General features: G+C 43.6%; 1 protein-coding gene across 5 annotated transcripts in view; it reads right to left on the bottom strand.

Moving 5' to 3' along the window:
* Positions 1-11,447: 11,447 nt before the first annotated feature.
* The window catches only part of GALNT1 (polypeptide N-acetylgalactosaminyltransferase 1), a 67,028-nt gene continuing 63,987 nt past the window's right edge, over positions 11,448-14,488 (bottom strand). For 3 of the 5 annotated variants that reach the window (XM_032235469.1, XM_032235471.1, XM_032235470.1), the window contains exon 13: positions 11,448-14,247. In XM_032235469.1, the coding sequence (XP_032091360.1) occupies positions 14,101-14,247 (147 nt within the window). In that variant the 3' untranslated portion in view covers positions 11,448-14,100. The remainder of the gene's footprint in view (positions 14,248-14,488) is intronic. The other 2 variants (XM_032235472.1, XM_032235474.1) reach the window with 1 other exon arrangement.

Genomic DNA, 14,488 nt, shown 5'->3' with positions numbered 1-14,488 from the left:
ACACATTCTAATTATTTTATATAATTTTTATCAAAACTAATTTTAAACTTTTAATACTCTTCTCTTGGGCAGAGGGCTTGCACTTAGAAAGACCTCCAAAGTCTCTTCCAGCCCTATGATTCTATGAAACTGTAGGAAGGAAACAAAAAGATAAAAGTTAATGCAAATTAATGTTATTGAATATTCATAGCCTCATTAATATGTATAAGCCATGTAAATGGCCTCGCTGTTCTTGTATTTCAGCACCTTTGTGCTGGCCAGCAACAGCCTCCTCCGTCTGGATTGGTTAGGACGCGAGGGAGGCTGTTGCCGGCTGAATGTTTGTTTCTGATTGGTTGAAGCCCGAGTATATAAGGTTTGGCGGGCTAGTTTACAAGGTGAATCGCTGTTATACTTATCTGAGAATAAAGCCTGTTAGTTTGTTCACCCTGTGGTCGCGTCCCTCATTCCGAATCTCTAAACTGGCGACGAGGGTGGGATCAGCGATTCCGCGGCGCTAGGGTGAAAAGAGAGAGACAGACAGTTAGCTGCCGTTCCCAGACCGGCAACGAACGCTGCCTGAGGAGGAAAATTTTTTTTTTGTGCCCTTTCAGTATCTCTCCCTTCACGACCGTCAGGATGACATCTGCTCTACCTCCTTTTGCCCCCTTTGGTTCGGCCGGAGAATCATGGGAGGGGTTTATGGAGAGGTTCGAATGTTACCTGATCGCTTCCAAAAATCAGGCTCAAACCGAAGAGGAAAAATGCAGCTTTTTCCTCTCATGCTGCGAGCCATCTATGTTCGCCTCAGCAAGAGCTTTGGCAGCCCCACGGCCAGCATACAAGCTTGGGTGGGACGAACTCATGGCCAGATTGAAGAATCACTATGCACCCACCCCTTCAGTCATCGCTCGCCGTTTTGCCTTCCGCAGACGAGTCCAAAAACAGAATGAATCAATCAGCCAATTTTTGGAGGCTCTGCGGATGGTGGCTGCCCAGTGCGAGTTCTCCAACCTTGAGGAAAATTTAGTGGAACAGTTTGTGTGCGGGGTCCGCGATGTCAATCTGCGGAGCCGCATGTTCCGAAATCACCGAATTACACTACTTCAGGCCGTGGAAACTGCCCGAGCCGCTGAACTATCTGAGCAGTCCACGGCCGATATTGAGCGGTTGCAGATTGCCACACCTGAGCGAGCACCGCCTGAAGCATCGCCACAAGCCCACATGGTCGAGGACGACCTGGCTTATGAGGAGCCAGAAGAAGAAGTGGTGGCCCAGATGAGGACTGTGCCTAAGAGGAAGCCAAAACCGCCACCTGCAGCGCAACAGGCATCCGCAGTGCCCTGCCGGGGTTGCGGAGGCCGTCATAAACGCCAGGCTTGCCCATTTTTGAATGCCATCTGTAACCGGTGCAAGGGCGAAGGCCACCTGGCTAAGGTCTGCAGGGCCCTACTGCCAGCACCCTCGTTCCTTCAATCTCCCAGCCGTTCCCAGGCGCAACCGCGACGCCAGCAGCAGCGGCCACCGAAGAGGGCGGAAGATTGCTACCAGTCCACCAGTCAACCAGCTAATTTTGACAGTACGCCAAGCCAAGCCGTTGCAGGGGCCCGGAAGGTCTCGACCTCCGTCCAGCTGGAAGGTCAGCCGTGCCGGATGGAGGTGGACTCTGGCTCTTCCCGGTCCCTCCTGCCCTGGTCTCTCTTCGCCAAGCTATGCCCAAAAGTGTCCCAGAAACGTCTAAGGCAATCTGAGGTTTCCCTAAGAGATTACCAAGGGAGGTTGATTCCTACGCTGGGATCCTTCCCTATCTCAGTTCGTTATGGCCACTTCCAGTAGAAACTCTGACGTCAGCGGCAGTCCTAGTCCAGTACAATGACAGGATGCCACTGACGTTAGCTTGTGACGCCTCCCCCTATGGAGTCGGGGCCGTCCTAAGCCATGTCCTCCCAAATGGCTTAGAGGCCCCTGTGGCCTATTACTCCCGGACACTCTCCTCAGCGGAGCGTAATTACAGCCAGATAGACAAGGAGGCTCTGGCTGCAGTGTCCGGGATTAAGAGGTTCCATGACTACCTCTACGGTCGGCCTTTCACCCTTGTCACTGACCACAAGCCACTCCTTGGGCTTTTGGCAGGTGACAAGCCGACCCCCCCCATCCTCTCCCCCCGAATGACTAGATGGACGGAGTTCCTTGCGGCGTATTCTTATACGCTGCAGTACCGTCCGGGCAAGCAGCTGGGGCATGCCGATGCCTTAAGCCGCTGCCCGTTACCGGAGACCGACACCGCCCTAGTGCCCTGTCTCTCAGTACTGTCCATCGCGTCTTCCGGTCTCCCGATTTCGGCCGCGGATGTCGCGGCCTGTACCAAGGCCGATCCGATCCTCTCCCAGGTCGCTTCCTGGGTCTCGAGGGGATGGCCATTGGACAAAGTGGCAGAGGGCTTCAAGCCCTTTAAAATCCGGCAGGCGGAGCTCTCCCTCCACGGGGGGTGCCTCATTTGGGGGGATCGAGTGGTGATCCCCACCGCGCTGCGGCCACAAGTCCTGTCCCTGCTCCATAAGGATCATCCGGGCATAGCACGAATGAAGGCATTAGCCCGTAGCTATGTTTGGTGGCCCTTACTGGACTCAGAGATAGCGGCCTATGTTGGCCGCTGCAACCCCTGTCAACAGTCTAGGCCTAATCCCCCAGCTGGGCCGGCTCGTGAGTGGGAGGCTCCGAGAGGCCCATGGTCACGCCTCCACCTAGATTTTGCCGGTCCCTTTCACGGCCAGAATTTCTTGGTAGTGGTGGACGCTTACTCCCGCTGGGTGGAGCTGATCCTGATGGGCTCCACCACAGCTGAGAGTACGGTCCGGGCCTTGAGAAGGCTGTTCGCGACCCATGGGTTGCCGGACCTGATTGTTTCTGATAACGGGCCCCAATTTATGTCCACCACGTTCCAGGAGTTTCTGGCCATGCAAGGGATTCGACATGCGCCCATAGCCCCGTACCACCCGGCCAGCAATGGCCGGGTGGAGCGGGCGATCCGCTCAGCAAAAGAGGCACTGGGCCGCATGGACCGGGGCGACTGGCAGGAGAAAGTGGCGGCTTACCTGCTAAGCCAACATTCCACTCCCTGCCCAACGACCAACCGAAGCCCCTCGGAGCTCTTGATGGGCAGGCGCCTACGGACTCCCCTGGACCGGCTACATCCGTTGTATTCAGGGGATCAGCCGAGCAACCTGGGGGTTATCCCTTCCCGTTCATTTAAAGTAGGGGACGCGGTGTGGGCCCGGGCATTTTCGGGGCCTTCTAGATGGGTGCCAGCCACTGTGACTGCCCTGACAGGCCCGTGTTCTTTTAGAATTGGACTGGCTGACGGATCCCAATGGAGGCGTCACCTGGATCAATTGAGGAGACGCCTCCCACCGCCAGCCGGCGGCCCGGACCCAACCGATGCCGGCACTGCCTGCCCGGGAAACCAGCTTGAGGCCTTCGCCACTCCAGGCCTCTCCTGTCCACAACCGAGAACTCAATCCGGAGGAAACACGCCGTGGGCCTTCGCCACACCAGGCCCAACCTGCCCGAGCGCCCCCTGCCGGGAACGTCCACAATCATCTCAAGCCGCCGCAGAACAGTCCCCACCTAGGCCAAGGGTCCTCCCTCCCGACACGCCTTCCAAACACGACACCAGCACAGTTGACACGCCACCTCGCCCCTACTCACCAGTACAGTTGAGCCCTCCTTCTGGGCCGTCCCAAGAAGGCGTGCCTTGGAGCTACACCCCCTTCCGGGAGGAGCTACCACAAGGAGGTCCTCCTCCGCCGACGACTAGTGGAGAACTGCGTAGATCAGGGCGGGTCCGGCACCGCCCCGCCTACTTACAGGACTACGCATGCTCCACCCGCGGAGCATGCGCGGAACTGGGGGGAAGGGGTATTGAATATTCATAGCCTCATTAATATGTATAAGCCATGTAAATGGCCTCGCTGTTCTTGTATTTCAGCACCTTTGTGCTGGCCAGCAACAGCCTCCTCCGTCTGGATTGGTTAGGACGCGAGGGAGGCTGTTGCCGGCTGAATGTTTGTTTCTGATTGGTTGAAGCCCGAGTATATAAGGTTTGGCGGGCTAGTTTACAAGGTGAATCGCTGTTATACTTATCTGAGAATAAAGCCTGTTAGTTTGTTCACCCTGTGGTCGCGTCCCTCATTCCGAACCTCTAAAAATGTAAAGAAAAAAAAGAAAGCAAAGAAGCAGCAGAGTATTGAACTTTATTAATGCCATCCTTCACTCTTCCCTGCTGGTCCTTGTTCCAGCCAGGAAGGGGAAGCAGACTAAAAGGATCGGCAGCAGCATATTGCAGTCGAACTCCCATTTTCACGGACATTTAGGTGCAGTAAGCAATATGGGGCACTCCACCCCCACCCATCCACCCCCGGAGCCCATATTCCAACTGAGTGCACCAGCTAATTCAGCCAAAAAAATAAAGAAAAAAAACCGGGCTCCAATTCCTTGGGATTGCGAAGCAGAGCCTCACCGGCTCTGCTCCGTAGAGTTCAAGTTCAATCGTTTTCAGATTCAGATTCATTCCCCTCATCAGAATAATCCTGATTATAGTAAAGTAAAGGCTCCCCTCGCACATAAGTGCTAGTCGTTCCCCACTCTAGGGTGCTGTGCTTATCAAGGCCAAAGAGCTGTTCGAAGACGCCTCTATGGCCATAGGCCAGCACGACTAACCGTACGCAACGCTGTTACGTTCCCACCAAAGGTGGTTCTTATTTTTCTACTTGCATTTTTACATGCTTTAGAACTGCTAGGTTGGCAGAAGCTGGGATAAGTAACGAGCTCACTCCATTATGCGGCATTAGGAACCTACTGACCTTTCTGATTGAAAAGCTCAGCATCAATCAATCAGAATAGAGCTGGAAGGAACCTTGGAGGTCTTTTAGTCCAACCCCCTGTTCAAGCAGGATACCCTTTACCAGGGTTGTCAAACTCCCAGCCCATGGGCCGGATGCATCACGTGCTGGCCACGCCCATGCCTGGTTTAGCGAAGGGAGAGGAAAAGTCCCCATACGTCGCCTGACAACGACATGATGATGTGAGTTTGACACCCTGCCCTATATCATTTCAGGCAGGTGTCTGTCCAGTCTTTTCTTAAAAACCTCCAGTGATGGAGCACCTACAACTCCTAAAGGCAAGCTGTTCCACTGGCTAATTGTTTTCACTGTTAGGAAGTTTCTCCTTAAAATTGGTGACCCCTGGACTAGAAGATTTACAAAGTCCTCTTCCAACTCAGTTAATCTGTATCGGTATCTGCTTGCAGGGAAGGGACTAGACTTTGAATCAATTCTACAGTTGGAATTCTGGTCCAATTCAATTATTGTTTTCAGTACTGTTGTTTTACCTTGTTATCCAAAAGAGCCCATTTCCCTTTGCCAATTTAAGATTTACTATAACAACATAAATCAAATGTTTTTTCTTGTCCCACTGAGTGCGGATTCAGTTTTGATTTTCCCCTCAATTCCAGTTTTATTGAACAGAGATTCAATTTGGCCCCCATTTAATATACTTGGTGCCAGAAGGTTAAATGGATAAGGAAGCTTTGACAAATATCTGAGGATATTTTCATGACTTCGGCAAATGGATGAATTTATTTGGACGACTCGCTCCTCGCCGCGTTCCCTTTGAGGGGAAAACAATTTTGTCCATGCCCTCCAGTTTTGTAGGACAGTTATTTGCCTTAACAAGGGGATGGGGTGGCTCAGTGGCTAAGATGTTGAGCTTGCTGATCAGAAAGGCCGGCAATTCGGCGATTCGAATCTCTAGCGCCGCATAACATAGTGAGCGCCCACTACTTATTCCAGCTTCTGCCAACCTAGTAGTTCAAAAGCATGTAAAAAATGCAAGTAGAAAAATAGGCACCAGCTTTGGTGGGAAGGTAACAGCGTTCCATGCGCCTTTGGCATTTAGTCATGCCAGCCACATGACCACAGAGACGTCTTCAGACAGTGCTCTTTGGCTATGAAATGGAGATGGGCACCACCCCTAGAATCGGGAACGACTAGCACATATCTGCGAGGGGAACCTTTACCTTTTAACATGTGTTTTCATGAATATTGGCAGATTTCGGCAAAATTTTCTGAACAGCCAAAGGCCAGTTTGCAAAAGGCCTGAAATGCATCCCTTCCTCATTTGTTCAACAGACCATTACAAATTCAGCCACTGAGCCACCACGTCCCTTCCTGATTATAGTACCCAAATTCGATTGGTGGTGGATTACTATTCTCCCAGGCAAGACTGAACAGTTTAGTTTTGTGTTTATCCATAACTTGGTCGACTACTATTCCAGTCAAGATCACACGGTGTTTGTTTATGAGCAGATACAGCTTACCAATTTCGTTAAGGACATCATGGCAACTCAGCTCAGGTACAATAGGCATGTTATTTCTGTAGTTCACTGTAATTTTTGAAATTTTATGAACAAAAACATGTATATGGGATCTGCAAGGGTAGCCGCATTACAAGACTTCTTTCCAGCCTGGATATCTGAATGATGACAGATCCCAAAATGTCTTTTGATATTTCTAATTTGCTCGGTCATTATTCATTATATATGGTAGATATTATACCAAATCTCTAATTGTGGAATAACTGTGAATTTCATTTAATTAATTGATTTTTAAAAGTTTTTTTATTTTTATTTTCATATAAGTAGCCACGTATACCATTACATCTTAACAAACATTACTATGTATTATCCAATATTATATCAATTCCTTTTCCCATCTACTCACAACAAAACTCATTCGCTCTTCTGCTTTCCATATACTATATTATACCCTTCATTTATTTATCAGCAAAAAATTCTCTCTCTCTCTCTCTCTCTTCTTATTTTCCAATTCTAGTCCAATTCAAATGTTCCAATTCAATTCCACAAAAAAAGAAAATTCCCCCTTTCTTCCACAGCTGAAGAGGAACAAAACCAAACAGCCTGCACAAAACAAACCCTACTTAGAGTTTCTCAATGTTCCAATTCACATCAAGGTCAGGTCTTTAAGTTTCACTTTCTTTGTTTCTACAAAGTAACACTTTCTTCCTTTCAGTAGATGGCTCCAATCATCAATTCTTTCAGTCCAGCATATTTCCAAAAAACAATGTTAAAATCCAGAAAATAAAAATAATAACAAGAGAAACAAAACTTTTTTCTCAGGTTTTCCTTTTCTCATTTTCCATCTCCAATTAATTAGAACAAACAAGTTAGAACAAACAAGTCTCCTTGGGCTGTGGTATTTTAGCCATCATTTCTTTTCTGTTATTTCCGTAAAGTTCCCAATTATCAATTAATCACTATTTTCCACTCAAAAAAGTCTTTCCAAATTTCAACTTCAGAATTTTTATACTTGTGGGTTAGCCAATCCTTTTCTCGCTTTCCTCCTCCAATTAATTAGAACAAACAAGTCTCTTTGGGCTTTGGTAGTTTAAACCGCTTTTTTTTCACTTTTCTTTCTGTGAAGTTCCCAATTTATCAATTAATCACTATTTTTGGCTAAAAAAAGTCTTTCCCAATTCAAAATTCAATTTTTTTATATCAGTGGGTTAGCAAATCTACTCACCCAGTCTCATCACTTCATCCAGACTCCTTTCCTGCATCAATACTTAGTCCGGTTGCCCCAGCTTCTGAGCGGACATTTTACAATGTCCACCATCGCCACTGCTGGTTCAAAGATCTTGCCTCTGACCTGTGAGGAACTAGTTTTGTTCTTCTTGATCATCTGAGGCACTTCTCCTTCACTGTCCCCACAAGACAGCTCGGGTCCGAAGACACACACACACCGACAACAGTTTGTCAGGCTGGATTTTCATGAAACTCATCAGAGCCTGTTATTTGTCTGTCTCGCAGCAGCTCTTCTGATCATCTCAATTTAATTAATTAAGTTGATTATAGAAATATCTCCGCAATATTAGATTGCTTACAAGCTGTAAGCAGTGAAAATGGTTATGGGAAAAAACATGTAGCTGACTGATATTTGAGCAGTGTGGGAAGCCACCCACCACCCCAAAGAATGAAATATTTTGAGGAATATTAAGAAGGCAGAATATTATATTTCCCCAAAGAAAGAAATTAATAAACATGTTTTAGAGGCAGAAACCATCCCACTCTTTCTTAGTAGCCCACAGCAGATGCCAGTACTTTAGAATTATAGTGTTTATTGAAATAAGTTATCAACTATCTAGACAGCTCTATTCATAAGCAAAGCAGGAAGAAATCTATTCAAGACAGGATATTTTAAAACTGCTTGCAGCAAAGATTGACTAATAACAAAAGTAGAGTGATAAGATAAAAGCAGCCCCTCACCCAAGATCTAACACTGGATGAGAGCCATTAAGATAGAGGTTGACCAGATTAGCTCAGATAAACACCTAGGATTTCCATTTTCTCTTTTGCCTATAGAGCCAGCTATGACCCCTACATAACCTCTACATGACCCCATAGGAATCTGACAACAGCCAATGGAATATTAAAGAACATGTTCTTACACAGGAACAGGAAGCTCAAATACAAAGCCCTAAGAAGGTATAAAAAAAAAACCATTCTCAACTCCATTTTGTCAGCTGATCCAGAACTGCTGTTGGTTCTGTTCATCATTAAACTTTCTTTTCAATCAGCTTCATATTTCCAGTGTCTTTCTCCCAGTTTGGAAGAGAACCAGATGAATATTTCTTCCAACAGCAGACAACAAGTTGCAATGAAAAGAAAAGGTCATTGGGCATTATTGAGTTCAGCGAGTCGGGATACCAAAAAGTGCAAAAATACCAGTGCCATGTTAAGGTTGTGGAATTGGGGTGCAATCCCAGGCAAGTTTGTGGCAATGCAAAACTCACACAAAAGCTTAGGGCCAAAGAACCATGTGCCAGACAAAAATTCAAGCTAGTTTTAGATGAACAAAAGCAGTCTTATGATGTATTTGAATGATTTTTATATTAAAGAAATATTTATGATAGGATATAACCATGAAAAGCTTATGTTAGGATATAGGTATGAATGCAAACAAGGCAACGATAAAGCAACTGCAGATACAAGCATGGACCAGTATGGGCTGCCCTACAGTTGATGCAAAAAGGCTAACCATGTGCAAGAAATTATCAAGGCCTGTGCACTTGAATTTGTTTAATGGGTAGCCAAGACGGGGCATTACCCAGCCATTTCAACAACCCACACAAATGGGCACAAGGATTTCAAGAATTGGATCAACTTATTGAAGAGGTGATTGTGTATTGCATGCAAGAAAATATGAGCAGCAAATAAAACAAAAGCCAGAATTTCAATTGGGGCCCAATTAACTATAAACCTGCCTATAAACAGGTATTATGCCATAGCTCTCATGCAGAGTCCATTCCAGCCACAATCAACCAGTCACATTGATACTATTGCACTGCAGGTGCAATTTATCAACCTGAACATCCAGCCTCTTCCCCAATCCAGCTTCCTATTTCTTTGCAATATGAACTAAGGGTTTAGATCTTGTATGCTGCCAAAGATGTGTTTGAGGTCAATGGTGCTGCTATGGTCTTCTGTACATGGAGGGTAGAAGCAGAGGACCCGCTTGACATTGGCAACATTGAGATTGCGAATGGCATTCAAGTTTGGGCTGGCCTCATAGCCTTAGATGCTCATATGGCTGATAAGAGAGCAGTGCAGTTCCTGCAGATCTTTTGAAAGGTGAGTACTTCCTAAAAATCAAGTGCAAAAACTTGATCATTAAGGATAACATCGACTTGATCAAACCCGAGAGAAAGAATGTGTCAGCCCTGTCCCAGATTGGGCATTTTAGGAAAGACCCTTGACTCCATTAGTAGAGAAAAGGTATATTTTTACTAAATTGGTCAGTGTCCAGTGTATGCAAAGTAGATATTTTGGTAACTCACATTTGGTGGGTTTTTGCAATCCATTCTGAAGCCTATGTCCTTGCATCTCTCATCTATTGTTTCAGATTGGCACCTCTGATTCATATCATTTCTTTCTCAGTGTTTTCTCCCCACCTCCCCCCCCACCTTTTTATGGCAGGATGCCATCAATGCAAAACAAAGCTCAAGGTGGGGGCGTATCTAGCATGTTGAAAAAGACCCGAAGCAAAAAAAATAAGAGAAAGGGTTAGTATCATCTGGGTATCATTGAGGTTTGCCAAGGTATTTGTTATGGAATTTGCAAATGAGTTGGAGGGCTTTGTCATTTTGGGCATCAACCCATTTGGTCTCAGATGGGTGGGGGAGTTTTTCCATGCTATTAAGTACTGCACTTTTCCTCTGTTTAAAGAAGTCCAAGATTTCTTTAATTTTGAATATTGCTTTCCTTTGATAAGTGCAGGAATTAGAGGTGGTCCTTTCGCAGGATGCAGGGGGGAGGTGATTACTGGTTTCAATAAGCTGCAGTGGAAAACTGGATGTGTCTTAGGGTTTTGGCTAATTCTAATTATACTGTTACTGGCTCCAAGTTTCTTGAAAGGTTGTTTCTGTAACTTGGCCATCATGCAGGATGATGACTGCATTGTCCAGAGAATGGTGGAACACTTTGAAGGTGCTCTGAGAGGCTAGACTCACCCCTACAATACAAGATTTGGAGTAGTTCACAAAACGGGGGCTATATTCGATGTTGCTGCCAACCTGGAAAAGATTCTGACGTGGGAGATCACCCTATGGAACATCACTGGTGAGGATACCTTTAACAGTGAAAAATACCATATCTGGTGAGGTAAAGGAGAGCTCATCTGCCATAACACCAATGCTTAGACCAAATACCTCCACTTTCCAAGCTCCAGATAGGTCTCCATCTACAGTATGAGGGTGATGTGTGGAAAGTTGGTCCAAGCATGTGTAGATTTTCTATATCAACTATAGGGATCATTAGCACCTTGTTGATACTGTTGGAAGAATTTCTTCCCTGTAGTTCATTCTTTGCTCTGTCAAAACACCAGACACTATAAATCGAGTTCAAGTGCCTTATTTAACACATAAGGGAAAAGCACTGCTAACTGCAAGGAGTGGAAAGCCATTTTATAATCAGTTGTAAATAACTAGTCTGTGCATGCCTCCTTCTAGAATTAAGTTTTATTTTCATATTAAGAAATAGGCTAATTTCTCACATTATAATTGGCATGTTATCTCCATTGCTATAGGCACATTTGTCGTTACATTCTTTTCTGATATATGTACATGACTCTCATGCTTCTGTGAAATAGCAGAATAGCAATAATTTTTCTTCTAAAAGACATTTTTTTAAAAAGATGCTAGCCCCAAGAACATTTTATTTATTTATTAAATGTATGTACTGTCCATCTTGCCTGGATAAAGATTAAAATCATATTTTAAAAGTATAGATACTTACACAGTATAAGATTAAAGGACATTAATAAAAAATTAAGCACTTTTGTTTACATTTTCAGTCTAATTCCTACAATTCATAATTATTTCCTTTTGCTTGTACATGGTTCAGCTGAAGCCTTGCTCCCCCATATTCTTTATTAGAGAATCCTTTCATAAAAACAAGGGAAGTCAAAAATTTCTGCACATACATTAATTTCCTAGAATATTAACATTCAGATTAAAATGTTTTCTTGCAGATAAAATGACTTCTCGTTTATTTACAGGATACATATGACCCCCAATCTCATACAATCACCTTAGGCTGTTCAAAGTGATCCATAAAATATAGTTAAAAGGAAGCCTTCCCACCACCAAGCACCAGACCAACCATTATCACAATTGAATTCCCCCTTCCCACCCAATGCTTGGAAGAAGAGCCAGCTCTTCAGTCTTCCAGAAGATTAAAAGGGTAGGTGTTCTTCTGATCTTCAATGGAAGGCTATTACAAAGAATTGGGGCAGCCACCCAGAAGACAGAGCTCCGAGTTCCATCCAATGGCAATATTTAAAGGAGGGGATCTGCAATGCACCAATTCCATCTAGCCTAGTAACATGGGCAGATATCCACAAGGAGAGGTGGTCCCTTAAGTAACCTGACTCTAGGCCATGCAGGCTTTAATAGGTGATAACCAGTATATTGAATTGCTCATAGAAAGTAACTGGAAGCCAGTGTACCTCTCACAGCAATGATGTTACTCAGGTGAATTACCTGATACCCCAGATTGTATGTGCTGCTGTATTCAGGTTCTGGATAGTCTTCAAGGACAGGTCCACATAGACCACACTGCATTAAACAAGTAAAATGAAAGCAGTAAACTAGTAAAATGGAAGTGACTAAGACTCAGTTTTGTGACTGTAAACTAGGCCTCCAAATCCAGAAATACTTGCAATTGGTGCACAAGATTGATTTGTGCAAAGGTTCCCCAGGCCACAAATTATCTATTTTTCTATGGGCAAATCCATATATGTTGCCTGGCTGATGCCTGGCTGAATATATGTAAAAAGTAACTGAAAGAATCATAGCCTATGGGGTTGGGAATTACCTTTTAGTAGCCCTGCTTGAGTGCTCCATGAAAGTCCTGGTTCATTTCTTCTTCTCCTCACATTATGTTCTATGGTAATTTTCAATTTCCACGCTGATCCCCAAAGATAAACTGCCTATCTCAAATTCCAGTTCTCAGCTACATATTGGTTCCACATATCCAGATGAACACCAGATGGCAACATAGAAACAAGACATCATTAATTCTTTGTTGCCACCTACTGATCATTAAACAGTTGGCCAATTCACAATTTTCAGGATTAAAAAAAAAGAATTCAATTGGTTCATAGTGCTGAGATGGGATGATCAGAGTATTATGAGGGGGTAACCACAATATTATGCAACTGGAGGCGGCTTTTTAAGAGACACATGATGTGGTACAGGGTTGAAATTAAGAACATTATTTTTTTAAAAAAATCACACCCCTTTGAATGTTATGTGTTATAGCTATATGGTCAGCAGTATAAGTAGGCCCTTTCCAGATATGCTGGTAAGATATAAAATGGGATCAGTAATACTTAGTGTGATACGATTTTTGGGCAGTTTCAGAATTGGAGGATGGGGCACAGCACTTTTATAGTTTATCACTTTTAATAAAGAGAGTTATTTAATAATTTCCCTTGATTTTATTAGAAAAAGTAGAACATTACATTTCAAAAATATGAATTATATTATAATATTGCATGGAAATATGCTTTAAGGAAACATCAGATGTCAATTATTTATTATCTGAATAAGTTATTTCTGCAGGCTCTGATGAGTGGAACTGAGAAATGAAATACTTATTGCTGTAAAGAAATTATAATGCAGTATTAGGAGATTTGGTCATAAAACATAATCAGTTAAGAAATTTAAAATGCACCAATAAATTCTTGTCAGATCAAAGATAGCTGACATACTTTTAACTTAAGTAGCAAATCAAACACAAACAAGTAAAAAATATTTTTGAGATATTTTGAAAAAAAGAGCAACAAGTTTGGAAAAACTACAAGACAAAATCAAAAGTTTTTAAATTTAATCCAACATTTAGAGCGCTAATTTTACTTATGCTAATTTTGGTTTTTCTTAAAACAAGTTCAAGGCCTGTACTGTAAGAAAAAAATTAATGGATCAGCACGCAATTGTATAAATAGTTGCTATTTTGCTTGGTCACCTTTTTTCCACTGAGATTAAATTAATTATATATATTTGATGTTTGGAATTATAAGTTTTAACAGTTCCAATTGTCTTTTCTAAATCCTGTTTTATACATTTTTGTATCAATGATTTTTCTCTTTTATTTTTAATTGGTCCCATTTATATTTTTATATAACCTTTGGGTAAATATTGAACTTTGCACAAACATCTTATGAATATTTCTAACAGCATTTTGTGAGGTTGCTAATATACAAGCAAACTAAGTTGTGCTGTTCTCCAGAGAGCATATTTCCTCGATTACATTTCCACTGTCCATGTGTTCTACAAAATGATTTCTTGTAAACATTAGTGCATAAAGCATTACAAGTACTCCTTTAGTTAGCTCCATGTTTCAACACCTGGATGGCTGGTTCACAGCTCTCAGAACTTTAGAACTGATTGCTCCAGTGATCAAACAACTTGCAGCCTTTGCTTGGTACATAATATAGCAAATGCACTCGCTGAGGTAGTCCAGTCAATCCTTGCCTTAGAAACCCTTCAGAATATTTCTAGAAGAGTGACATTACGAAGAAGCCATTGCTGTGAACGGCTACCATTACAGTCCTTGATACTGGGCACTTGGCTGTCTTCTTCAGTAGCTTTATCCAGACATTGGTTACTGTTCACATGCAACAGGATTAATTTCTTTATTGCATGTGTGGAGAATGAAAGAAGGAGAGGGAGAGAAAGAGGGGGGAGGAGAGAGAGAGACAGAGAGAAAATGTGTTAACCCAATATTACTAAATAAGATCAAATAATTAAGATACCATTAAACACAATACAGTCTCTTATGGTTAGTCATTGTGAAGCAATGGAGAATTGAAAACATTTTTCTATCAAGTTTGTTTTCCCTTATTTATGGAATTATCATGGAATGTTGACAAGA

The sequence above is a fragment of the Thamnophis elegans genome, chromosome Z, assembly GCF_009769535.1.
Source record: "Thamnophis elegans isolate rThaEle1 chromosome Z, rThaEle1.pri, whole genome shotgun sequence".
In the NCBI taxonomy this organism is placed as follows: domain Eukaryota; kingdom Metazoa; phylum Chordata; class Lepidosauria; order Squamata; family Colubridae; genus Thamnophis; species Thamnophis elegans.
This window is presented reverse-complemented; position numbering and strand designations above follow the sequence as displayed.